This window comes from Mastigoproctus giganteus, chromosome 11 (assembly GCF_048544385.1).
Source record: "Mastigoproctus giganteus isolate SK-2022 chromosome 11, ASM4854438v1, whole genome shotgun sequence".
NCBI classification, from domain to species: Eukaryota; Metazoa; Arthropoda; class Arachnida; order Uropygi; family Thelyphonidae; genus Mastigoproctus; species Mastigoproctus giganteus.
Genome location: NC_143585.1, coordinates 52660788 through 52687475, shown reverse-complemented (window position 1 = coordinate 52687475; position 26688 = coordinate 52660788). Strand labels below are relative to the sequence as shown.

The 26688-nt window shown below is 35.1% G+C and overlaps 1 protein-coding gene across 1 annotated transcript in view; it reads left to right on the top strand.

Annotated features, from left to right (window-relative positions):
* Nucleotides 1–26688, top strand: part of Dis3 (exosome complex exonuclease RRP44-like protein Dis3) — a 219245-nt gene that overhangs the window by 169015 nt on the left and 23542 nt on the right. Inside the window, exons 16-17 of the mRNA XM_090385074.1 lie at nucleotides 4205–4361; nucleotides 17813–18033. Coding sequence (XP_090241200.1) covers nucleotides 4205–4361; nucleotides 17813–18033 — 378 coding nt within the window. The remainder of the gene's footprint in view (nucleotides 1–4204; nucleotides 4362–17812; nucleotides 18034–26688) is intronic.

Sequence of the window (26688 nt, the reverse complement as noted above, 5' to 3'; positions counted from 1 at the left end):
TAAATTTTTCAATTTTTGGTCCATGGGTCTGAAAATAAATATATACGCACTTAATTTTCCATAACAATAAAAAGTTGTTTTAAATTGAGTGAATGTTGCCATAAACATTCCCAATAAATTTAATGAATAAATACCGTAATGCTGTTTATCCGAAAAGTTGTACTGTGCCAGGTATTCAGTGATTACACCACAAGATGACACTAGAATTTGACACCAAAACATTATTTTTATTATTTTTTTTTTCCCCCCAGTGTTAGAAAATTGTGAAAAATGTACCTTGTCATTATTGAAAAATGTCTGGGTAATTTCTCAAAGGCACCAAAGTTATCACTTCAAGTGTAAACCAGAGACTAAGCACTCTACATAAATTTCTGTGACATGAGCTTTAGTCACCAAAGATGTATTGGTATTTTTTTGCCAAAAACAATTCAGCAAAGACAGAAATCCTGGAGCAACACCCATGTGTGTGAACGAGTCTTTTTCCAGAAAAAATTAAAAGCATATGAGTCTTCATTCCTGATCTCACATAAGGAAAACATTTTTCTATGGGTTGCTTTATGGAGTACAAAAGGATGCAGAATTGCTGAGTTTCAGGATAGCAGTAGCTAATGCAAGGGCACAACTCAAAGGGTGGTCAATTGCTTTTCACTTCTTCTTGCTCAGATGTTATTCCTGGTTTTCCCAAACTTACCAGTTGGGACAAAAGGTCTTCCAAACAAAAGCTTTGTTGGACCGATAATGGTGTGTAATTGGGAAGCAACTCAAAACCCAAACTACCCTACCCAAAAACATTTCTGTAAGTTCAACATATCTCTCTTTCTGTCCACATCTCGGGTTCTGCCACATAGAGGGACTTCCTTGAGAACATCAGCATCATGCAGTGTGATTTGAGATTTCTGGCTTTGACATTCCTCCTTATACAGATTCTACCTCTCATGGGTGTTACTGTACTTATAACTAGTTAACTCTTCAGTCCCCTTCTACAAACCAAATTGAGATGTAACCTAATAGATATTATTTACACCTTATACAGATACAATAAAATTATCAAAAAACTTATAACTGGAAACATGGAAAGAATAGCAAATAGTTAGTCACCTCAAGCAAACTATTCTAAAAAGAAATCATTAGAAGATACACTTGGTAATTTGCACTTTTTTTGCGTGTGCTTGATAGCACATTTCACCAAAAATGTACCTTAAATAGTATCCTGTATCTAACTGCATGTACAATATTTGTTAAATACAGTCAGTCCTCGTATGACACGATATTTGTGTTCCTAAAAACCCTCGTGCAATATAAACAACAGGCCTTATGGGAAAAATAGGGTTAGGTGCCAACCAGCCAGGGTTGAACACACATTTGTAACCAAGACATTATCAAACACAATAAATTATCATAATAAAATACATAAGTATTTTATTACGACTAATGCTTAATATTAATATTAATACTAATGCTTAATACTAATGCTTAATATTATTATATTAATGCTTATTATTACGACTAATGCTTAATATTATATTAATATTAATATAATGCTTAATATTTTATTTGATAAAAAATTGCTTACATTAGCAATTTTTTATCAAATAAAAAATTGCTAATGTAAGCAAACTTGTTTTTTGTTTGATTTTTTATCCAAACAGATGACAGCGGTTCCATCTCTTCCAATTCTTTGTGTCTTAATCTAATGAATTTTTAATTACATTTTGAGTTGTTCCTGCTATGAAAGTTTTTATTTTCTTGGTGTTGCCTCATTTAGGCCTGTAGCGCGTGCAATATCACATGGTCTTTCATTTCGTTCAAAGCGTTTCACAATCTCATATTTTTTCTCTATTGACAGAGGTGGACTGGCCATAAGCCTTACCGGGGAAATCCCGGTGGGCCTGAGGCTGGTGTGATTTTGGTCATAAACGCTAGTATGAGGTCACTACAAATTTTCCCTGGTAAGAATTTTTGACCCAGTCTGCCTTTGTTTATCGATATTGCTTTTCTTTTTCTCTCTGAATCTGTAGTGTCTTCACCAGGACGCTTCCTTTTCACACCTTTTAAGTATTTTACTCATTTTTAGGGAATAAAGCACAATTACAAAATGAGGAGGCATGCTTGATACACATAAACAAAGCTGCCGTATGTAGCAACTGAATAAACAACATCGTAAAGGCAGAGACACTATGAACACATTTTACTAAAGCACATTTCTGGGGCTTACTACCATAAAACAATAAAAACAATTTCCAGTTGCATTTCTGCTAGTGGAATCTGTTATAAACTGGTAGTAAACTCGATCTGATTGCATTTGCGATAATACCGATAGCTGGAATTGTTTGGGTTTTTATGTTATTATGGTGAAATGTGTTTCCCCTTCACTGATATAAAAAACATAAATACATTCTCAGAATCTTCTCTTCATTCCTATCATGTTGTGTTCAGTTGGGGTGATTCCGCGTTCGACTGCCATTTCTTGTAAATATAAAGGCGAATTCGGTTTGTGTTATATACGATATTGTTCCCCTATTTATAAATCGTGTATGATCGAATTCGTGTAATGTAAACACGTGTTATACGAGGACTGAGTGTATTTCATTCTTGCCCTTTTATTTCTTATGAAGTTGGGGAAAGTTCATAAAATTGAGATATGAATTTGTAAAATTAATAAGGTTTGGTTTTTTTTTTTTTTTTTTTTTTTTTTTTTGGTGACTTATCAGAAACCATTTCAACACTGAATAGTACAGTTGTCATGAAGTATGGTGAAGTTTTTAAAACTCCTGTTAACATATAGTTGTCTTGGAGTATAAACCGAAACATTATTATTATTTTAAAAAAAAAAACTTTTCTCCTTTATATGATTTTGTTTCCACCTCTGTGATGTGTCAGAAACCATTTTACTCCAGTTACTATTATTATTGTTATTACTGTTGGTCGAAGAACTCTGACTATCCTACAGGTGTCCAGGATTGTGGCTTTCTAGAGTTCCATGTAAGCCAGCATACCTCCTGATCTTTTCCTTGTAGGTTTTCTGGAGGTTGCTGGTGTTGGGCACTGCTATGTCTAGTCTGTTGTGCAGGAATCATCTTGACCATTATTATGACATGGTGTATAGTTTGTGAGTACGGTTCTTTAGTCTGGGGTTCATACTTATAATATGGTAAACTTTCTTTGATCAACTTTCGACCGAACCACGTGGTACCGTCGGAGACCATCGTAGGGTAATCTCTAGTGCTGTGGTCTCCTGCCCCGATTAAACGGCATGCTGTCCCAATTAAGCGAAGTAAACCCTGGCTATTTTCTCAATTGGTTTCTGTTTTTTAAGATTTGCCCCAAATAAACAGCTGCCCCGATTAACCGGTGGCCCAAATAACCGGAATCCACTGTATTAGCTTACCAGGTATTTACACTAAGTATTGCTACTCACTGTTATTTTTGATATAAATAATTTTTCACTTAATAATTTTTTAGTATTTTTGGCCTGTATATTTTTTATGGAGAAGTGTTTTGTATTTTAAGCAAGACTTGTATTACTCTGTAACTGATATCTCATTCATCAAAATGCCACAGTACTTCATTGGCATATAGTATAAAAGCAAAATCCACAGTTTTTGTCATTTTTAAAATGATTTAAAAATGTAAATAATTAAAGAAGATGATCGTTATTAAATGAAACATAACTGAAATTTAACTAAAACCGATATTAATTCATAGAATAGAATAAAATAAACTGGAATGAAGCTAGTTTTAACTTACTACACTGTGCATTACCAAAATTCCTTCTCAGTTTATTTGAAAAGGAAACAAATTTGACATTACATTACATTACATTGACCATTTTAATGAGGACAAAATTGCATGTGAGAAATTTCACCAAAGCATGTTATGTTTTGCCTATACCACAGAAATTGTCTCCACAATACTGCTTCACAATATGTTTACCACCAGCCTAATCCCCCCTCTCCACTCAGCCATTTCTTCTCAATGGAAAGTAATGAAGAGTACAATCAACAACAATTATTCAGTCTCCTAAAGTTAAAGATAGCCAATAATTTATATATACTTTTGGCATATAAGTCCATTTTGTTACTTGTAATGGAACATTAGTTGTTTATAGTAGGTACATAAGAACATTTAGATTATTCTGTATATAAAGTAGTTTTGTTTTTATATAATACAGAAAGCATTTTAATGAAGTATCTCTCATATAAAGGGAAACTAACTCCATGGTTGAAGAATTTATGTTGCTTGCAAACATATCTGTGGCTATCAAAATATTTGAAGAGTTTCCTGAATGTGCTCTTTTGAGGCGACATCCAGCACCTGCGCCAGAAAATTTCGAACCATTGATAAAAGCTGGAATTTCTAAAGTAAGTTTGCATTGTCTTCTTGGCATTAGGTATGAATTTATGCAATAACTTTTTATATTAAACTTGTAGTAAATTTGTTTCCAGAAAATATGTGTGGAGGAGGCATCATGACAGGATAGTGAGTTTGCCACTTCACTCATGTAGAGAGATCTGTTCAAATTTGAATTATTCCTGGTTTTGCATCCTGCACAATGTGCAAACTTTTCTACAAACAGACAGAAAAACCTTCTGGGAATAATTGAAATTGCCTTGAAATAGGGCTGTTAGCTTCAAGTAAATAGAGGTATTGGAAGATATAACAAAAAAGTGCTGGCATTGTGAGAAAGTTTTGTACAATTTTTAAGGTCATAGTTGACCATAGAAGAATCGACTCAGAACTTGGTTTTATCATAATGATATGCTAATTTGTAGAATGATAAAGCAACATCATTGAAACTTTTATTTTTAAAATTGTTTTATTTGTTCATTGAAAGTAGCCAAAAAAATTTTTTTTACACAATAATAAATCAGCCCAGAAAGGTGTTTATTTTTAATTGTCAAAATGTTTTGTGGTTCAATGCTCAAGTTGTCTACGATCAATTATATGATGCCTCAACCATGGTCAAAAGAGTTTTTGTAGCAGAATACTGGCTTTTGAAGTGGACTATGTACAAACTTCATATCCCTCCTGAGGTAAAAGCAATACCTGTGGCCCAAGCACTGTACATTGGGAAGTTCCCCACCAAGAGGAGATGCCTCTCCTGATTACAGTGGAGGCTTACAATCACAACCAAAATGCTATGATGGAGTTCTCAAAGTCAAACATCTGGGACCTATGTTCTTGGTGAATGCTGCAACTGGGATTGAGATTGATACTGACACTGATCATACAAAATAGGTGATGTGCATTGTCAGATCACTTCCCACCAAAACAAATGCTTAGTTCAATCCAAGAACTGGACTGTGACTTCTCCTTTTCTATAAATTCTGCATATAGGTGGAGGCAGCTGAACTCCAATACATAACAGAGCTGTCTCGTCTTTTTTGTGAGATTTACGTATCATAATGTTTGTCTGGAGATGCAAAGGATACCTTCAGTGTGTCTCTCTCATGCTAGACCATGAATAGTATTTATGAATAGAGGGATGCAAGGGATCCTGCCAGACTTAAGCAATAAATGTCTCTTGCCTATCTGCATGTATGCTGATGAGGATAGTGGGAGCCAAACATGTTCAAAGCTGCTAAGTTGACTTTTTTTTTTATTTATTGGTTTGAAATTATTGTTTTTCTATAACTTTTGATTTAAATTTAGTAATATAATATTTTTTGTGATTTTCTGATTAATTTGGTGCATTTATTCTTTACTCAGCCTTGTAATTGCATAGACACCACAGGCGATTTCTGCTGCCATTGTTTTCGTATCGATATAGTAGATACTGGTTGTTTCTATATAACTTGTAGCAGTGTAATCAGTATCAGCAGAGGATTATAAATTGTAGCACTCTACTTAAGTCGTTTAATAATTTAACTTTGTAACGTATGACAGTAATATTCGTAGATCTTGTAGAATCAGTGATTTGGCATAGATAGCTAGTGTGGCAGTTTGCACCACGTGGGTTTCAATAGATAGTTAACTTTATTGTCTATTATAACTACTTAGATTTTACAAACATAATTTTTTTAACTTAATACATATTAACAACTTAGATTTTACAAATGTAACGTTATAACTTAATACATATAACTTGATAGGAGATACAAAATTCGTATAACATAACTCGGTAGGAGATAAAACCCGATACTGAAATATATATATATATATATATGTGTGTGTGTGTGTTCTTACTGAAGACTATAAAAATAATATTTGGTAAAGTTTACCGTAATAGGTCCATGTCAGATGTGCAACGTTAATGCTATTGTACCTGGGGTAATTAGGCATTATATGTGCATGAAATTATATTAGTCAATTTTATTTTATGGTACCTATCTGTAGGGAATTAGGTGTATAAGGATCAAACTAACAAGTTTGTAAAAGTAATCTAGCTTTAGCTTCGAAGGCTTATAAAATTATAATAAACAATAAAAATGAAAATGAAAATAACATTCTTCCACTTGGTCATCAGTCTGTTACTTCTTCGAGGGCTTTGGACAGACTGATAGCCAGACTAAAAGAATGTCTCATACCTACCCGTTTCTGTTGTCCTCATTCCAGTTTTGCTTGATTTTAATTTTTTAGGTGATTGTATAGAAATTAGATGAGAAGTGCTAATAAATGAGAAAAGATAATGTGTTAAATTTAAATTTTGTAAAAATAGTGTCAGAATCAGCAAACTGGGAGAGGCGACACAAAGCCCAATGGGTATTTGTTTATGCAAGTACAAGAAGTGTTAGTATGATTAAATACAAGTATGTTAATGAAAATATATAGGAAACGCTATCCCCTGGACAAGGGCCGGTATAGCTTTTCTAAGGCATAACAACCCATGTATATCCGAGAATATAACTATATACATATTTACAGCCTCCTTCAATGTGAAATTTCACCCCGTGTGAAAATTCACTAAATTCACAGTATAAAACTTAGTGAACAATCACTAAGTTTTATACTGTGTTTGTAATTAACTGAGGGGATATGAATGTTATTATGTGTTTAAAAATACCTTAGGCGTGATTATTCTGTTGTTGGGAGTTTGATGCAAGTTGATAAACTGCCAATTATTAGATTGCCTGTTTTTGTAGAGGGAGGGTTATAGTGTGGTCAGACGACAAGCCTCTTCTGGGTATGAACCCAGTCACTTATAATGTTTTTATTGTTTGGGTGGTTATTTTTGGACATCTGGGTTACAATGCGGTCAAACAACGCGCCTCTCTGAGCGTAATAAACCTGGGAATCAAAATTGGGAAGTCATTTCTCTGGGCAAATAATCTTTATCTTAGTTTGATGAAGGACACTGGTTTTTTAGACATAAATGGCCCAGCCCATCTTTTCCTAGTTGTCTAAAAACATGTTCACCCTGCAATAAGTGAAGTGGTGGTATTGCACCAGTTGATGAGAGTCATCCACTACCGAATATTGCCTGGTGACACAGAAGCGCAACATTCCTTCATGTGGTGTGGATGCCACACCTCGAGAAAAAAATTTAACTGAGTAAAAATTTACGTTTTTACTCAATTAAAAAAAAAAAAGTCCCTGGTTGCTTTGCAGTTCCTGTTTCGTAGGAGCTGATTTGGCTATTGTAGAAAGCAATGAAACTCTGCATTCTAGCACCCTTCTCCCATAGTAAGGGCACAGCTACTAGAACTTCACGGACATGGACAGCAAGTAATATTTTGTTGGATCCCTGGACACGTTGGAATACCAGGAAACGAGCAGGCAGATTTAGCTGCTAAATGTCTACAAATGTGATACCATCTAATTTCAGGACTCCTTATATTGACCATAAATCCATTATCAAACAGATGTATAAACAAGAGTGGACATGCATGTGGCAAGATCAAGCAAATAATAAACTTCTTGAAATCGAAAGAGAACCCAAGCAATGGCAATCCAGTCTGAGATGAAATAGAAAGGGAGAAACCATCCTGGCCAGATTACGCATTGGTCATACATTCCTCGTAGCTACCTACTAACAAATGATGATCCTCCACAATGCAGTAACTGCTTATGCTCATTAACAGTAAAACATATTATCCTGGAATGCCCGTTATATCTGAAAGAACGGAAAACTGCTTTCTTCTCTCATTTTCATAACTTCGGCCAGTTATCATTACAGTGTGTTCTAGGAGATCGTGAGGATATGGATGACATTTTTCTCTTTCTAAAATTGATAAATAAATATCACAATATATGAGTCATATCACTCGTAAGACAAACGAAGAAGATATTAGACAGTAATCAGTGCATTATAGCCTAAGCTGCTGATGCACCAACAAATTTAATAACAACAACAACAATATATCACCTGGTTGTGGTGCATTATAGCCTTAGTTGCTAATGCGCCAATAAAACCCAAGAACCAACCAACCAAACCATAGTAAGGTAGCGGATTCATGATTTCCGCTCAATATAAATGGTTTTTATTTATATAAACAAAGGCAAAGAAATAGTCACTAAGTCCTAGGTGCCAAAAGGGGGAAAGCAATTGATGATACTGCTATTTGTTTCAGTTAGATCCAAACCAAAACTAAAGTATCTAAAGGTTGTAGTTTACTTTTTTGTTCCTTACTTTCCACCAGTCATCTCATAAATGGCTCATGACATGGTAGTGTTCATCCTTTTGTAAAACAGTAACAGATCAGCATTAGTGGTGGTTACCACCACTACAGCTGATCCATTACTGTTTTAAAGTGTAGGTTATTGAGATTAGGAGTGATGTATTCTGCTAAGTAACAGCTAACAACCTAACAGAAGTAAGCCATGCTGAAAGTCTATAAGTGTAATTTTAGATTTGTGCTAATATTCGGGTTATTTTGTTTTTCGTTAGTATTTTATTACTTTAGTTCAGTATAAAAATTTTATAATTACTTTTTGAATTAACCATGGATAAAAGTGGTGCTTTTAAACGCAAAATAAAATGTGCTGCTGGCGAATCTCTAACAAAAGAAGTTTAAAAAAATTAAAAATTGCCTTCATATTTCGCTCATCCACAAACAGAATTGACATCAACGACAAGTCAATCTACAACTTTTGACACCAACCAAATGGGAAAAGAGCCATCAATTGAGGTTGACAAGAGAATGATATTCAAACACTTGAAGATGAAGAATCCTCAGGTAGACCATCTCCCTCTGCAGAAGAAAATGAAGTTTTTTCAACAATGAAAGAAACCGAAAATATCAGTGTCAAAAATCTTAAAAAAGAAAATTATTCCACTGACATTGCACACTATCCAAAGAATTTAACAGTAGATAAAGTAAAGTAAAGTGCAGCCATTATCAACCCACTGCAGGATGGAAGCCTCCTCAACAATTCATGCTGAGGGAAATGGACCATAATCTGCCATGCTGGTCCAGTGCAGGTTGGCAGATTGACCGTATTCAGCAGTCAGGGGGCTTGAACCCCGGTCTACTCAAAGAGCGTGTGCTACTGCACTCCCGCTTCTGCCCACTCGGCTACAGAGGCCGGTTATGAAGACATTTATTATAAAATATGGTGCTTGCAAGCCAAAAGGACTATTTCCAAAAACAAAAATAGATCATTTTCGATAAAATATTATTCAATCACTAGTAAATCTGGATTAAAAATGAACAGGGAATAGTTATGCTACTCCAAAAAACTGGATTCCATGTATTGCAGGACATGCTGGATGTTTTCTGGAACTAGATGTAACTGGATGAAAGGCATCAATGACTGGCAAAATTTGTCTACTAAAATTAAGGCCCTTAAAAATAGCTGTAAGCACGTCGAATACACAGCGAAAGAAACATGGAAAAGAAATACAGGACTTGATAGAATTATGGAAGAAATTTTACCTGAGTAATGTAATTTTTGGAGAAAAGTATTAGAACGGGGATTCGGTGGCACGTTATGCCTTCATGGGGCCCAAGGCAAAATGGAAAGTAAAGTTCATTTACTTTGCCAGGTAGAAAGTTCAGTTTCCAATAAAAAAAAAATCACATAAAATATATTAGTAAAAAACAGCAATGAGTTTTTAAAAACACTGATTTGGGGGGGGGGGGGGCTTTGATTGGAGCCCTAGGCCCCAATCAAATATCAAATAGGCCTTTTTTGCCTATAGGATAATGCACCAGTGGGGGGGGGGGGATTAAAATAATCTTAAAATTGTGGAGAAATTCATTAGCTTTAAGGGGTCAAGAAAATTTAAGTGATACCTACTTTTTGGAAATTTTTTGTTGGATGTAAAGTCGTCAGCAGAATATGACCCAATTATGAGACAGGTTGTGGATTTACCGACTGGAAGCATTGAATGCTTGGGCCAACGTTTAACCTGATTGACTAAGGAAAAGAATTAACTAAGGATATTAAAGAAGCCCTGTATTTTTCCATCATTGCTAATACAATGCAAGATATCCCAAATATGGATCAACTAAGTTTGGTGTACCATTATGTCCATATTTTAAAAAGATCCATATGACGACAGACCTAAATGTATAGATGTCAGAGAAACGTTCTTGGTTTTCTCACTGTTACTTATGGATCAGCTACTAGATTAACGTGTTATTTGCGACTCCATAAATTCGAATGATCTGGATCTTTCAAATTGTCTTGGGCAAGGATACAATGGAGCAAACACGACTGGTGCATATTCAGGAGTACAATCCCACCTAATTACAACCGAATGTGTTGTACTGTACATATATTGTGTGGCACACAATCTCAATCTAATTATTAACCCGATGCATTAAATGGAGTACTGGAAATATCCAACTATTTCAGCATTGTTCAAAGTATATACAGGAATACCTCGCATAGCACGGTTAATTCGTGCCAAAAAATACTGCGCTATGCAAAACCGCGCCGATCGAGGTATTATTAGTATGTATTTTAATGTAATACATTCTGACAATTTGATTATATGGATCAAGTTGCAAAAATATATAGGTGTTTATTTATTATAAATTGATGCACACGAAGTTCTTGCAAAAAAAGAAACTAAAATACTAATAAGTACAGTACAAATCATTTTTATTGCAGTATGTACATACCAAAAGAATATAAGTGAAGTATTTATTGTATTTTTATTTTGAAAAATAACTAATCAGCTTAGTTTGTACAGTTTTTTTATCTACATACATCTATTGATAACATCGAATGTCGTTTTGCAACGCCTGCCTTACTTTCATACCTCGTTCGATGTTTGGATCTAGAAGAACACTCAGCGCCATTACATTTCTTCTTTACACTCATATTTGCGTATAAAGGTGTAACGTTTTTAAAAAATAATCTTTAATAAAAATACACAGCAAAAAATATTTGTACAGCTTACGCACAATCAACGACCTCACCGCTCGGAATCTAGAGTGTTTACTAATGTATCAAAGCTAGCAGAGTCCATATATAATGGGAGTTGTGACAACAGTCAGCATGGCCTTGAATCCATAACGCATTGGCCTACTTGCTGGCATTATAATACATACATATCAAATGTATTGGTGCATGACGCAGTTAATTTTTTCTCAATTTGTAAACCGCACTATAGCTAAACCCACACTGTTCGAAACCACGTTATGCGAGGTATTCCTGTATGTATTGTTTTTTGGCTACAGTATCAACTGTTGGCTCTTGTTATCTCAAATTACAAGTGAATGCGATACTGTATTAAAGAAATTAAATCCAACTTGGTCTAGTCAGCTCACATCTATAATTGCTATAAAATTGAGATTTCCCGATTTGCTAATGGCATTTAATAAAATTATCATACAATCATCTAAAAGCGATGAAAAGTCAGAAGCTGTCCGGATTAAAAATAATATTGAAAATTTTTATTTTATGTTAACCACCGTACTGATAGAGGAAAATCTTGTCATGTATTTATTCAGCATCAACGATTTTGCAAAGAATGAATTGGATATAGAAACATCATATAATCCAGTGAAAAAATTAAGAAATGAATTTGAAAATATCATCAAGGAAGCATCATCTATTGTGCAGAAATGGAGTATACTTTGACAATTTGCAAATAAACGGGGGAGATTTGTTAAGAAACATTTTGATGAACTGGGAGAGGACTGCCGATTCAAAAATGCAGAACTGTTTTTTTAAAGTTAAATTTTTTTATCGTGTAATTTACTTAGTGACAATGGAGCTACACAAAAGATTAAGGCAAGGGTACATACAATGCTCCTAATTACATGTTTACCATTGTATTGTTAATTTTTTATTTTTACCAAAACTAAAGTCCCCTTGAAAATTTTCCAGGTTGGACATGTAGCCTCCATACTTAATGCCAAACACAATGCAAATGATTTGCATTGTGCTTGCTGGGAACCAGTGGTGCAACGGAAAGAGTTTTTTCTGTAGTAAATAAGTTGTGGATGCCAGAAAAATACAACTGACCGTAGAAACGCTGGAAGCAATTTTGCCAATTCTTGTGAAGAATTTTACGAAGCAATAGCAAATAATAAAGAATTATTAAGAAAAATTCACTCCGTGGAAAATGTATTTAATTTCAATTGTTTTTATTGTTAAAAGAAGTATGTATTTTGATTATTTCACAGAAATACCTATATAATATAGTTTTTCTGTGAAATAAAACAAATATATGGGGGGGAAACAAATATAGGCTATATTTTTATTATTTTTTTTTTAAAAGAAGTGTGATGTTTTATTTTATAAATTTAGTTCAATGAAGTACAGTAAGCATCGCTTATAGTGATCACTGGTTATTAGAATCAAATATCGAAGAACCGATTGAAATCAACAAAATGCACTACACTTTCATCGTTTACTAGAATCATATTTTCGATTATAAGAATCAATTTTGAACGCCTCTTTGATATTTTTCTAAAGCACATTTCTGGCGGTCACAACCATAAAAACATTGAAAACAATTTGCAGTTTCCGGTTTATTGGGCTTTTCTGTTAGTGCAATAAAGAGGTAGTAAACTCGATCTTCTTCGTTTGTAATAATACCGATAGCTGGAATTCTGTGTTTTCACATTATTATGGTGAAACGTGTTTCCCCTTTGCTGAAATCTACTCTTCATTTCTATATCTAAACTTCATCTCACTTGCGTGTGTCGTGTTAGTTCCAATTTGTGTGTGCCGTGTGCTTTGTTATTGATTGAAGCTTATCTTTTTTACTGTGTTATGTCAGTGAACAGAAAGAGAGTGAATTTGATTGTAAAAGATAAGTTATGAATTAGAGAAACATGCGATAATTTAAAACTAGGCAATATGTCTCAAAGGGAAGCGGCAGTAAAATTAGGAGCACTTCAATCATCTTTATCAAAATTGTTAAAATCACGTCACACATTAAACTTTAATGCGATTAGTGAAACCAGAAAAAGGAAGCGTGAAGGGAAATGCCAAACAGTAGATGAAGCTCTGTTCATTTGGTTCAAACAGGCCAGCTCATTTAATGCACCAATCTATCATAGCATTCTTCTTCAAAAAGCTAATGATTTTGCTGAAAAACTACACAGAGGGTTTAAGGCAGCGGATGGATGGCTGACAAGATGGAAGGAGAGGCATGATATTGTTTACAAAAAACTTCACAAATAAAAACAGGATTCTTATGGTTCTGCAGCTGACACTTGGTTGAAAACCTCTTGGCAAACTGTGTTAAGCACTTATAATCCTGAAGACATTTTTAATACAGATGAAACAGGGTTGTACTACAGGGCTACCCCAGATCACTGCATGATTTTAAAAAATTCTTCTGCATCTGCAGGAAAGAAGATCAAGGACAGGATTACAGTTCTTTTAACATGACGGGAACAATCAAGATGAAGCCATTAGTTATCTGCAAGAGTAAATTGCCTAGATGTTTTAAAGGAATAAAACAGCTGCCTGTTGAATATGCCAATAATACCAATGCTTGGATGACAGCTTCTTTATTTGAAGATTATCTTCTGGGTCTGGGAACATCATCTGATATCACAAAGCAAATAACTGTTCTAGATGCACTTCATATGACAATGAAGTTTCCAAAAACTGCATTAGCAACTGTTTCAAAAAACGTGGATTAATGGTTCATGATGGACAACTAAGTCATGATACCCATCACGTTGAAAAGCCCGAAGATATGGATGAACAGGAGTTTAATGATTGGGTGGACATATATGGTGATCTACAAGTTACTACAACTTTAACTGATGAAGAAATTGCCCCGTCTGTTACTGATAATTTCGCCAAGGAGGAGGAGGAAAATGAAGATGAACCCGAACGAATTCCAGTTACAAAATGGCAAACTTGTGAAGCTATAGCCATCCTGAGGAGAGCATTGGAAGAAACTGGTGCAAGTGATCATGAATATAGACTTTTATACAATATTGAAAAATCTACAAATAGACTTTTGTGATAATTTAAAGCAATCTAAAATAAGTGACTATTTTAAAAATTATAATCATATTACAAATTATGTTTAATTAATATGCATGTTAATTAAGCTATGTACATAAGTTTAAATTTATTTTTATTTTGCTAACCTGTGGATATTTTGTTTTGTTCAGAATGTAAAAATCGGAATATTCATCCGATTTTTACATTCCGAACAAAATAACTAAAAGGTTTATTACCAATTAAATGATACTTAAAAATCGGAATATTCTTCCGATTTTTACGTATCATTTTGTACCTTTGGTAATAAAGTGTAAATTTCTGCTTTATATCTTTATTTTTATAGCCTCTGGATAATATTTGTCAGTTTTCACTTATTAAAATCACCTTTTATTAGAATCAAAATTCAATTTGCAAATCTGATCACTATAACGGGTGCTTAGTATATATGTATTTAATTTATATTTTGTATGTGAATATTTTTTATATATAAAAAATTTCAAAAAATATATGTATATATTGTTTTTTGGCGGGGAGGATTGTAAAATTGATGTCCCACACTAGAATACTAAGGATCTGGTCACTTTAACCAAAAGAAATATTTTCAGAGGCCCACACTAAACTTTGCATTGATGGTATGGTATGGTATATTATTAATCATATTGTGCAAGAAAGCCCGAGGCTTACGCTGCACCATCCAAAAAAAAAAATTCCCGAGTTACCCTGAGAGAGATAAGTAGAAAGGAATCACCAAAAAAGAGAAGAATGGTGATATCCAGCTCAGGACCCTGGGTGTGCCAAGCCCACACTCACCAAATGTAAGCCACTGGGGTGATTGGGGCCCACTTTTTCTAGTTATGCCACTGCACAGAATAACATGACTTTGCTGAAATTTGGTCCACTTGACTTGATTGTCACCCGAATATCAGCTGTCTGTTACAGAGTTTTTACTACTTTTGGCATCCCCCCTCTGTCACTCCCTAAAGAATTCCTCGTGTGAATATAGATGCAGAATCCTATTCAATCTGTCAGCAATCTAAGCAGGGTCAACATCAAGTGGATCAATGTGATCAACCCCCCCCCCCCCTTCTACTGTTAATAAGTAATGAGATCTTTGCTGCTTTTCTTGGCATTCTTTGCTGGAGACTTCATAATTTGCCTTGACTTGCCTAACTTCCTTTGTGACTTGAGCATTGGAGAAGAAAAAATTCATGGATGCATATAAATTATTAGGTGATAACAGAAGCCTATTATAGCTATAACTTGTGTATCACCTGATAATGTGCATGCATCCCATGTATTTTTCTTCTCTGCCACATGTCTCAATAGTTCAGCTGACATCCATTTAGGTCTAAGCCTTGAACAGTATTCTTAGTTGGTATGAAAATAGTAGCTTCTGTGATTATTTCCCTAAATGCTTCCCATTTAGAATTTGTTGTTGGTAACATCATTAGTTGAATCTGTATAGAATTTAAAATTGTCTGAGACCACTGCAGTCTGAAGCTTATGAAAGCAAAAACCCTTCCCTTTACCTTCATCTGTAAGTGGATCCCACATCAACACACTGTGATCACTGCCACCTGGTGGTTCTTTTTTCCTGCCGATTCTTAATGCATGAAGAATCACTGCTGATAAAGAGTATTGCTCCCTTGTTGCTTCTCTAACATGCGGCTGTAGAAAACAGTTATCCAATAAATCCACAAAAGTCTCACTAGTATGTGTGTTACCAACTCACAAGTTCCAGTTAATATCTGGAAAGTTATGATTCCTATTTTATATTCTAATTTACTTGCTCACTCTATTTCTCTGTAAAGTTGTTCATTGTTCTCATCACAGTAATTCAGCCTATAACACACTCCTACTTTTTTGTTTATATATATATATATATATATAAAACTACCTGGAAACCTCTCCTCACCCTGCAGACATCATGTCCCCTCTTCTGGTGCATGACATGAGATTCGCTAAGGCACCTCCATAGCCAGGTGGGCAGGAGCAGTGCGTAGCACATGCTTCTTGATTAGACCGGGGTTTGAACCTGTGACCACCAAATACGGAGGGTGCAGAAAGGTCAGGGAATGACTGCCGCATATCCCTGGAGCAATATGGCCTTAGTTGCTAATGCTCCTAAAAACCAAATAACAACAACAACAGATTTGCTGACATGGCTTCAGCTCGCCTGGCTGGTGTGGGATTACTAACAGAGAAGCTCTGTGTATTCACAGTGTGATCTCTTAACATAGGGTGTCCTACCCCTATGACTTTACTCCCCTACAATTCCTGTTTCTCTTCCCCATTTCCAATCCCAACCTGTTGGACTCTATCACCACAAATCTTTTCCTGTTCTAAATAGACCCCCCCCCTCCACGAGGAGGGCTCCTTCCACAGGGATGCCACTCTATCCCTTTAACTTCCTATTTCCAGGTGGAAAATCTGCCAGTCATCCACCTGGAAATAGGGATTTAAAGGGATAGAGGGGGCACCCCTTGGAGGGAGCCCTCCTTCAATATGGGTGGACTGTTTAGAATATCCTTTCTGTATACATTGTATTCCCCACATACAAATTTTGCATCCCTTATATCTGAGTGACACCATGTCTGATATCTCCACAATGTCCGCATTTTATAACTTGACCTGTACTTCAAATTCATCAAATTTATTTACTATGCTCCTAAAATTGGTTTACATGCCAGTATATATGTACCTGTTCTTACTCTTAGTTATCCTGACACAGCCCATGTATTTTTTTTTTCCATGATGACCCACAGCAGGCCTTGAAATCTCCAGTACCTTGCTTTCCAGGCTGCTGCATGTTCCAATAGAAGCAGTGCAAGAATCACACTCACTTCTGCCTGCAGCTATTGTTAATCTGTTAGTCTGTGTACCTCCCACCTCCAAAGCTAGCAGTTTTCTGACCCACCTAATACTGCCTCAATATTTCTGTTTAAGTGTATTCCTTCTCTGTAGAAGCAGTCTATTCTGTTAACAAGCACATAGCTTATTGAAACAAGCTGGAAAGAAAACTTTACCAAAAACATTCCAATAACCCAAACATTTAGAGGCCAATTTTGACAATGTTTTAAAATCCTTGTCAATGCTGTTTTCAAGTACAGAGCCAACCACCCATTACAGTGTCTTGTAACCAGTTCCACGATACCACACAAATACTGATAATGGGCAGTCAGGTCCACACTTTAGACTTGAAAATGATATCCACAAGGATTTCAATATGTTGTCAAAAGTGACCTCTAAATGGATGGGTTATTGGAATATTTTCTGTGATGTTTTCTTTTCTTTTCAATGAGCCCAATATTTTTTTTTTTTTTTTTTTTGCCTTTAAAATTTACATGGAGTGCAGTGTTTTTTAATTTCTTATTACAATTAGTTAATTCCCACTTGTGTCATTCTCTCAAGAAATTAAATTAGAATTGTTTTATTTAAATATTGCAGTGAAATTCACCTTTTTAACTATTCTTGATGGGTTATTTTTAATATATATATTATACAGGATTTCATTATCAATACCGAGAGCAATAAAACTTTGGCAGTATCCTTGGATCAAGCTGTGATACCAGATAATCCCTATTTCAATGTAATGTTAAGACTAGTAGCTACCCGCTGTATGGCACAGGCTCTCTATTTGAGCAGTGGCATGTTTCCTGAAACTGACTACTACCATTATGGACTGGCAGTTGGCATCTATACACACTTTACTTCACCCATTCGACGGTAAGTGTATATTTTATAGAAATAATGTAATTTCCATAACAATTGAAATGTGATTTTATAATTATGTGTTTATTACTCTCTTAATATTATTACCTGAAATTAATTTAAATATAAAATTTATCATGTTGTACCTGTTTTCCTACAGTCTGGAAGATGGAAGCTGGACCTTAATAATTTTAAGTGAAAACAAGATATAGTGTATAGTGTAGCATCATTTATTTGAAATTCTATTAACTGAAACATCAATAGTTGTGTACTGCTTCCTGTATCCATCACTGTAAACATTCTAACCTTTGTTTACATTCCTCTAATTAAATATGCAGTAATTTGTTTGGGCAATATGCTATTTTAACTTGAATAATTGCTGATAAAAAAAAAAAAAAAAAAAAAAAAAAAAAAAAGCACAATTCCAAATTGCATTTGATACTGATTTTGATAAGGATAATAGCTCCAAAAAAATGTTGAAAGGCTATTAACTCTTTTAACATTTCACAATTAACCTCCTACATTGAATTAAGTAAATTGGATAAGCAGTTTTATCTGGTGGTGTACCAGATTCTGTGACTCAGTTAAAATTGCTTCTTATTCTGGAAAGATGATGACATAAATATTGACAGTTCTATTACTCACAGTTTACAATACTTCACTTATTACTCATTGTTTACAATACCTTACTCCCACACAATATTGAAGCAGTTTCTTGGCAACAAAAGTAAGTATGAACAGTACAGTTAGCTGCTAAAAGGACTTTTAGCAGCTAACTATACTGTGTGTGTTACAGCAGTAGAGGTTGCATTAAAACATATATGTTTACAATTTAACTTTCATGCAAATGTGACTGCATATCTCATTGTTATTACATTTATGCTTAGTACCACTGTTAACTGCTAGCAGAAGTTAATTCATCGTTTCATAGTTACAAAAATAAATAACATGTAAAAGAAATATAATAAATAAATTTAAATCATTCTCCTGAGAATGGTGAAAAAAAAATTGCCCTAGTAAAAGTTACTAGGGCAGTTTAGTTTTCTAATAGTATTTAAGCCAAATGCAGATGTTTAATTTATTGATGGGTCACTATATTTTCAAAAAATAAAAATGTTTTAATTTTAAAATAGAAGTAGAGTGCATTCGTGAGAATATTACTTCTGATCTTTCCAGCAGAGAACAAATTAAAGCTTTCCTCTTCCTCTCATCTTTTCTCTTAAATAATTCTTCTAGTAAAGTGTCAAACTTTTATTACAGTTTAAGAGATTTTGAGGATCTGCTGGGTTCTAAAAATAGACAGTATAGGTTGTTTGCATATAAATAAATGGTGAAAAAACTTTTAGCTCTAGTTTATTCTCAGATATATAACATATGAACTTTTCAACCATGCTCATCATTAGTGCAGATAAAATATTCAATACAGTATTATTTAACTTACTGTTTAATAACTCTTCATACAGCAGGTCCCCATTATAATGCGGTTCACTTTACGCTGATTCGCTATAACGCTGTTCTTATATTATATCCCATATCTGACTATAATGCTGTCACAGATCACTATAATGCTCTTTTACAGATTGCATTTTGGGCATATTTAACGAAATCGTTTCATTTGATGGAGTCGATAACTTGAAAATGAATAGCAAAACAGCATTAAAACACTTCCCATGCTCAGTGAAATTTTCTCGCACGCTAATTTAATTGCAATACAGTGACTTGTTACGTAGTTCCGAGAACAACATTTTAAAAAATGATCAAGTATATTGCTTGTAATATTTGCATTATATGCATTTATCCGAAGTCTAGTCATCACTCAGTACAGTATTAAACATCGTTTGTAACAGACAGTTTACTTGAACATTGTATCGTAATTAATGCAACCAGCGCAGTTACATTTTAGAAGAGTTAATAATGGCCGATAAGAATGAAAAAGCAATGTCTGGGTGCAGTACAAAGACTATAAATGTAAGAAAAATACTGAATTTGAAAATTAAATTAGACGTTTTGAAGTGAATCGATTCTGGTCAACGACAAACGGATGTGTGTCATAATTTAGGACTTGCAAGTTTCATATGCAGTTTTTTGTGTTGGTTGGTATTGTATACTCAGTATACCCAGTCAAAGGTTAAACTAATGAAATTCTTTGACTGTTCTATGATCCCCTTATTGTCCATAACGTGTTTAACTCATGATACTTGCACTAGACCTGACAAGTCCCTCAAAAATTAATGTTGCTCATTAATTAATGATTAGGCTCATTTTGCTTTCAGCAACTTATAAACCATATGTTGCTCACACATAGTTTAAATTATTGCATCCAATGATGTTGCAGAGGATAATAATAATATAATACTGTAGACAGCAGTTCCGTTTTATTTTTTTTTTATGTTTAATTGTTTTACAAAATGTGCTTTTTGTTTTGATTATTAGTGATGTAAAATAGTTTCTTTTATTATTATTATTATTATTTATCTTTTTATTTCTTTATTTGACGATATTAATATGTATGCATTTGCACATTTGAAATTTTGCAATCTTGACAATTCTCTGAACTGAAAAGTGGAAATGACTATTACTTTGTGTGTTTATATTTCAATCTCATTGATGTCCATTTCCACTAACAGTCTGCCTAACCCCATGTACTTTTTCTAACAGAATCTCAGTTATCGGTTGATTCAATCACTGCTCATCTCAGTTGCCCAAATTATTCGCTGTATGATTCCTTTCGCCTCAAACGTAGTACTTATGCATATGTCCATTCCGATATAGCCCCGTCAGAGACTTTGTAATTTGAAATCTCCTCTTTTCGATCTTCTCTGACTTAAAATCTTTCTGCCTCATTGTGTCAAATTCATCTGTTATCTCTACCATTCTCCCAACTCTGCTAATCACTTGGAACTCTTTGACTTCCTCTATTTGCCCCTTGACTTTCTCCAGTCTAAATTTCCTAACAGTGAGGTAATTTTCCCTGGTGATTTTAATGTTCACAAAGCCAGCTGGTCGAGATGCTGAGGCTTTTGCGATTACTAATGACCTCATACAGATTGTTCATTTACCTACCAGAATACCGGACAATCCTAACCACACAGCCAACACGCTTGATCTTTTTCTCACAAACAACCCTTCTAAGTACATGGTTGAAGTGAGTCGTCCTTTAGGCACCTCAGAATCATAACTTGGTGATTGTCTCTTCTTCGATGGAGCCTTTATCTCTTGGCTATTCCCAACCTTGTGTTGTTTGGCATTACAAGAATTAGAAAATTGGATGACCTGTAAGATTTCTTTTCTTTGGTCGCATTGCTGTTTCAAAACTTCTTATGTCAATGTTTGTTCAGATCGTGTCAGTGAAGTTATTCTTGCAGAAATCAAGTACTTTATTACACACTCCACCCTAAAATCTTGTCCTTTATCTAAACCTTGGTTTTCCAAAAAAAAAAAAAAAAAGTTGCTAAAGCTGTTCAAGAGAAGAATGTTGCATATTATAATTGGCTTGTTTCCAATTCTTCAGTTTCATTTTCTTTCTGCACCAGAGCTCGCAATAATTGTAAAGCAGTTATTAATTGGTCCAAACTAAATGTTGAACAGACGAAGAGTAGAAAGCTTCCCTCTTGCCAAAGCTATTGGCCACAACTTTTGCCCATCTCTGCTCCCACCTGTCAAAAATGGTTCTATTGTCACTTCAGCCAAGGATAAAGCTGACCTGCTAGCATCCCATTTTTCTTCCAACTCAAGTATTAATGATCTTGGTAAAACACCTCCCACCATTCCCAGCATGCTCCATTTAATGCCTTCTGTGGTCTTCCGTCAAAAGGATGTCAGAAGAATTTTGACAAACCTTGATGTTAAGAAAGCTCCGGATCCTGATGGTAGCTTTCTCCACTTGTTCTCAAAACCTGCACTTCTGAACTTACTCCTGTTCTTTGCCACCTTTTTTTTTTTTTTTTTTCACTTTCTTATTCCCAAGGTATTTTTCCTTCTGCTTGGAAATTTGCTCATATCCAGCCAGTTCGTAAAAAGGGTGACAAATACCTCCAATCCAATTATTGTCCCATTGCAATTACTTCTGCTCTTTCTGAAGTTATGAAGAAATCAAATAACTGCCAACTCTTAAACTATCTAGAAAACTTCTGTCGGTGTCAATCCACTGGTGATATTCTGGCTTATGCTACCCATTTATGGACAGATTCAATGGAAAAGTTTGGTGAAACACAAGCAGTTGCTCCGGACAACTCAAAGGCTTTCGATCATGTTTTGCACAAAGGTCTTCTAAACAAGCTTCCACCTTATGGTTTTAATTGGTTATGCAGTTTTCTCTTTGACCACGTACTGAGGATGATGGTAGATGGCTCTCTGTCTTCTAACTTCTCCACTAATGCTGGCCCCCCAAGGTGCAGTTCTTTCCCCCACTCTTTTCCTCTTGTATATTAATACCTTCTAACGTTGACCGGAAATCCTATCCATAATTTTGCTGATGATAGCCCATTGCATTCCACTTTACGAGAAACCTCGTCCTGCTCAATCAGCTTCAACTTCTCGAATATCTGCTACCAATTCCTTAAATGCCAATCTCCAGGTAATTCCCCAGTGGGGAAAAGATAACTTAATTGATTTCAATCTTTCTAAAACTCAGTCCTGTCTTATATCTTGCAACAATGATTCTTCTGCTCCTATGCTTACCTTTGGTGACACTCCGATATTTAGGCAAGATGATATATCTCTTTTGGGAATTACACTGACTTCTAATCTCTCTTGGCACAAGCACATTTCAAATATTGCTTCTTCTGCATCTAAAAAAAATTGGTTTTCTCTTTCACCCTCGGCATTTACTTTTCTTCCAAACAGCTGTTCACTCTGTTCAAATTGCAAATCCACCCTACCATGGCATATTGTTCCCACATCTGGGCGGTGCCCCCAAAACCTCTCTCAGGCTTCTAGATTCCATTCAGAAGGGAGTCAGTTAAGTTAGTTAATGACTCATCTCTAATAGAATCTCTCATAGACATACTGTTTCTGCTGCATAATTTTTCTACAGATACTACCATGAGAACTGTTCTTCTGAATTAGCTTTTATAATTCCCGTTATATATCCTGAAATATATCTTTTGAAATCATTATACATTCATGAAATATATCCTGAAATAATATATTCATTCAACTACTGTTTTACGTATTTCCTGAAAATTACTGTCTGCAGAAGTTCAAGTTTAATATCAACAGATATCTTCTTTCATCTTCTAAACCTTCTAAAGGGGAAGGCTTCTGCTTTCGTAAAGATGACTACAGTGAACTCAGATAGTTCTTAAATTCTATACAGTGGGATCAACTGATGATGTTACCAACGTTGAATTCTAAATGAGAAGCCTTCAGGGACTTAATTTTGGAGGCTACTAGGCTTTTCATTCCAGCTAAGAAATACTGGTCAAGGTTTAGGCCTACATGGATGTCAGATGAATTAATGAGGCTCGTGGCAGAGAAGAAGAATGTATGGAATGCATATAACGTATCAGGTGACACAGAAGCCTATGGCAGATATAAACTAGTCTGTAATCAAGTCACAAAGGAGGTTAGGCAGTCAAAGGTAGATTACAAGAAATCTTTGGCAAAGGATACAAAGAAAAACAGCGAAGAGTTCTTTACTTATGTAAACTCTAGAAGGAAAGGGATGAATCAGATTGGTCCACTTGATATCGATGGTTCAACTGTTGATGATCCTGCTCAGGAAGCTAACAAACTAAATGAATATTTTGCATTGACATTCACACGTGAGGAGATATTCAGCGAGGGGAATGCCAAAGGTGTATTCAACTCTGGCAGTGAGCTAGATAATCTTGTAATAACTGAGATTAAACTGGAGGAGAAATTGTTGAAGATAAACACAAGAAAGGCACCTGTGTGGATGGGATCTATCCAGTTATATTAAAGGAGGCAGCAAAGGAAGTAAGCAAACCCTTAGCCATAATTATGCGAGCTTCCTTGGACTCAGGGGAGGTCCCCATGGACTGCAAATTTATCACCAATTTACAAAGGGCGTTCAAAAGGTGATACAGGTAACTACAGACCTGTTAGTTTAACATGTGTTCCAGGGAAAATAATAGCATCACTGGTTAAAGAAGCATTGCAAGATCATCTAGACATAGACTGCAGTAATAGTTAAGACACAGTATGGGTTTGTTAAAGGGAAGTCTGGTCTGACCGAGCCGACCAGGCTAGCCAGGTGGGTAAAGTGCCTGCCTGGCAACCCAAAGGTCGCGGGTTCAATTCCCGCCTCAGGCTTGGATCAAAGTACTGCAAAAAAAAAAAAAAAAAAAACCTTGGGAGGTGGTGCATTATGGCTACAGAAGCCTATGTACCAACAACTACCAAAAAAAAATTTGTCTGACCGATTTGATTGGATACTATGATGTGGTCACAAAGGAACTGGATGCAGGGAATAACTTTGATATCATATATTTGGATCTTAGAAAGGCTTTTGATACTGTTGCACATGGAAGACTGCTGTACAAGTTCGAGAGGTGTGGCATTAAGGGTAAATTGCTACAATAGATAAAGGGATGGTTGAGTGGGAGATGACAGAGAGTGGTAATCAGTGGACACTGCTCTTCATGGATAAATGTTTTTAGTGGAGTTCCCCAGGGTTAGGCGTTGAGCCCATTGTTGTTTTTGTAAATTTATCAATGATATTAATGAAGGTATATCAGGTTTAATGTCCAAGTTTGCAGATGATACAAAGGTTAGCAGGGTTGTTAAAGACAGTATGCTACTCCAACTGGATCTAGATAAGTTGGGAAAGTGGACTGAGAAGTGGCAACTGAAGTTTAACATTGACAAATGCAAAGTATTGCATATGGGTAGCGATAACCGAAGAGAAACGTACCAACTCTGTGGTACTACACTCAGGGAAGTGGTGGAAAGTGAAAAAGACCTTGGGGATAATTTTTCAGTCAAATATGAAGTTTGCTGAGCAGTGCAGACGGGCTGCTAGGACAGGTCATGGAATCTTGTCAAAGATATATAGGGATATTGGGCGTAAGGACAGGGAGGTGATTATCCTGTTATACAAGGCAATGGTTAGGCTACATCTAGAGTACTGTGTACATCTGGAAGCCTCATTTCAGGAAGGATGTACAGTTGCTAGAACGAGTGCAAAGAAGGAAAACAAGATTGGTAAGGGGAACAAAGGGGTGCTATTACCAAGAAAGGCTTAAGTTCTGGAAATTGCAGCACCTGGAGAGTAGGTGCCTGTGAGGTGATCTGATTGAGGTGTGTAAGACCTTGAATGGGTTGAGCAAGCCGAATGCTGATAGGATCCTTCCTCTTGCTCAGACTAAGAACCTGAGGGGGCACAGTTTCAAATTGAGGAAAGATAGGTGTAGAATAGATGTGTGGAAATTTGCCTTTAGCCAGCAGGTAGTTGATTGGTAGAACAGGCTCCCATCATGTTGTGGAAGCTAATAGCCTAAATAAATCTAAGGCTGTGCTGGACAGGCATTTGGAACAAATGGAGGGGTGAAATGAGAGAGGTTTTTTTTGCCTGATGCTGCATGAGCTTGTTTTCTTGCATTGCATACCTCTACTAATGCTAATACCTCCAACTCATGCATGGTTCTAAGAACTATGGGTTCTAATACCTATTGTTTGGGGTTTACATAAAAAAAAAAAATTATGACTGTAACTTTATTTTTCATTTTTGTAAGAATTAATATATTTTTTTATATGATATGTAAAAAACAGGGTTTTTAAATACTTAAATTTTTATTTAAAAATTACATATAATAAGTACCTCAATCCATTAAGAAAACAAAAAAGGAGAAATATGGTATGGTATACTGCAAGCAGAATTTAAAAAGTAATAAAAACTTTTTCCAGAAATAAAAAAACAAAGGAGGTCACCTGTCAGATTCTGTGCAACTGTGTATATTACAAACAGTGGCATGACTGCTGCTGCTGGAGCTGGATTAATGGTGGTTGTTGTTTTTTTTTTTTTTTTTTTTTTCAATTTGTAATGGAACATCATGATTCCCCGGATAACCTCTTGTAAATAGCCTCCTTCTCGCACTGAAAAATCATTGATGTATATTGGAACTTACAAATGAAAAGTTGATTGTTCCACTGTAGGAAAATCAGTAATTAAGCCATAATTTGGAATGGATTTGGACCTGAAAATTGTGAAAACAACAAGATTGGTTATAGATACAATGGAGGTTATTCCTACAAGAGGAACCTGTTTTTCAAGTTCCAAGAAGATCTGGACACTAAGTATGTACATGGTAACCTGAACAGGGTATGTAATGCACTAAAATATTGAATAAATGAAAGAGACTAAGAATGAGTATTTTCAGATTATAGTAGCTAATTACTTAAGATAAAATTTGCTTTCAGCTAAAGTAATTAACTGCTAGATAAAACTACCCAATTGCAGGAAACTGGAAAATTTCAATGATCATTAAAAATGAATGAGAAATTAAAACAATGAGGAATGCATAGTTTGCAAGATGAGTATTTTAAATTAGTTTATGCTTTTCTTCCTTGTATCATTTAGCCAATAGTACTGTTATTCTACAACTCACTGTAGATCTCTGTTTAAATTGCTTCTGTGATTTTCTTGGTTTAAAGTCTATCCATGAATAGGTTCTCTAAATATTTCTATACATTTAAATCTTTTTCACT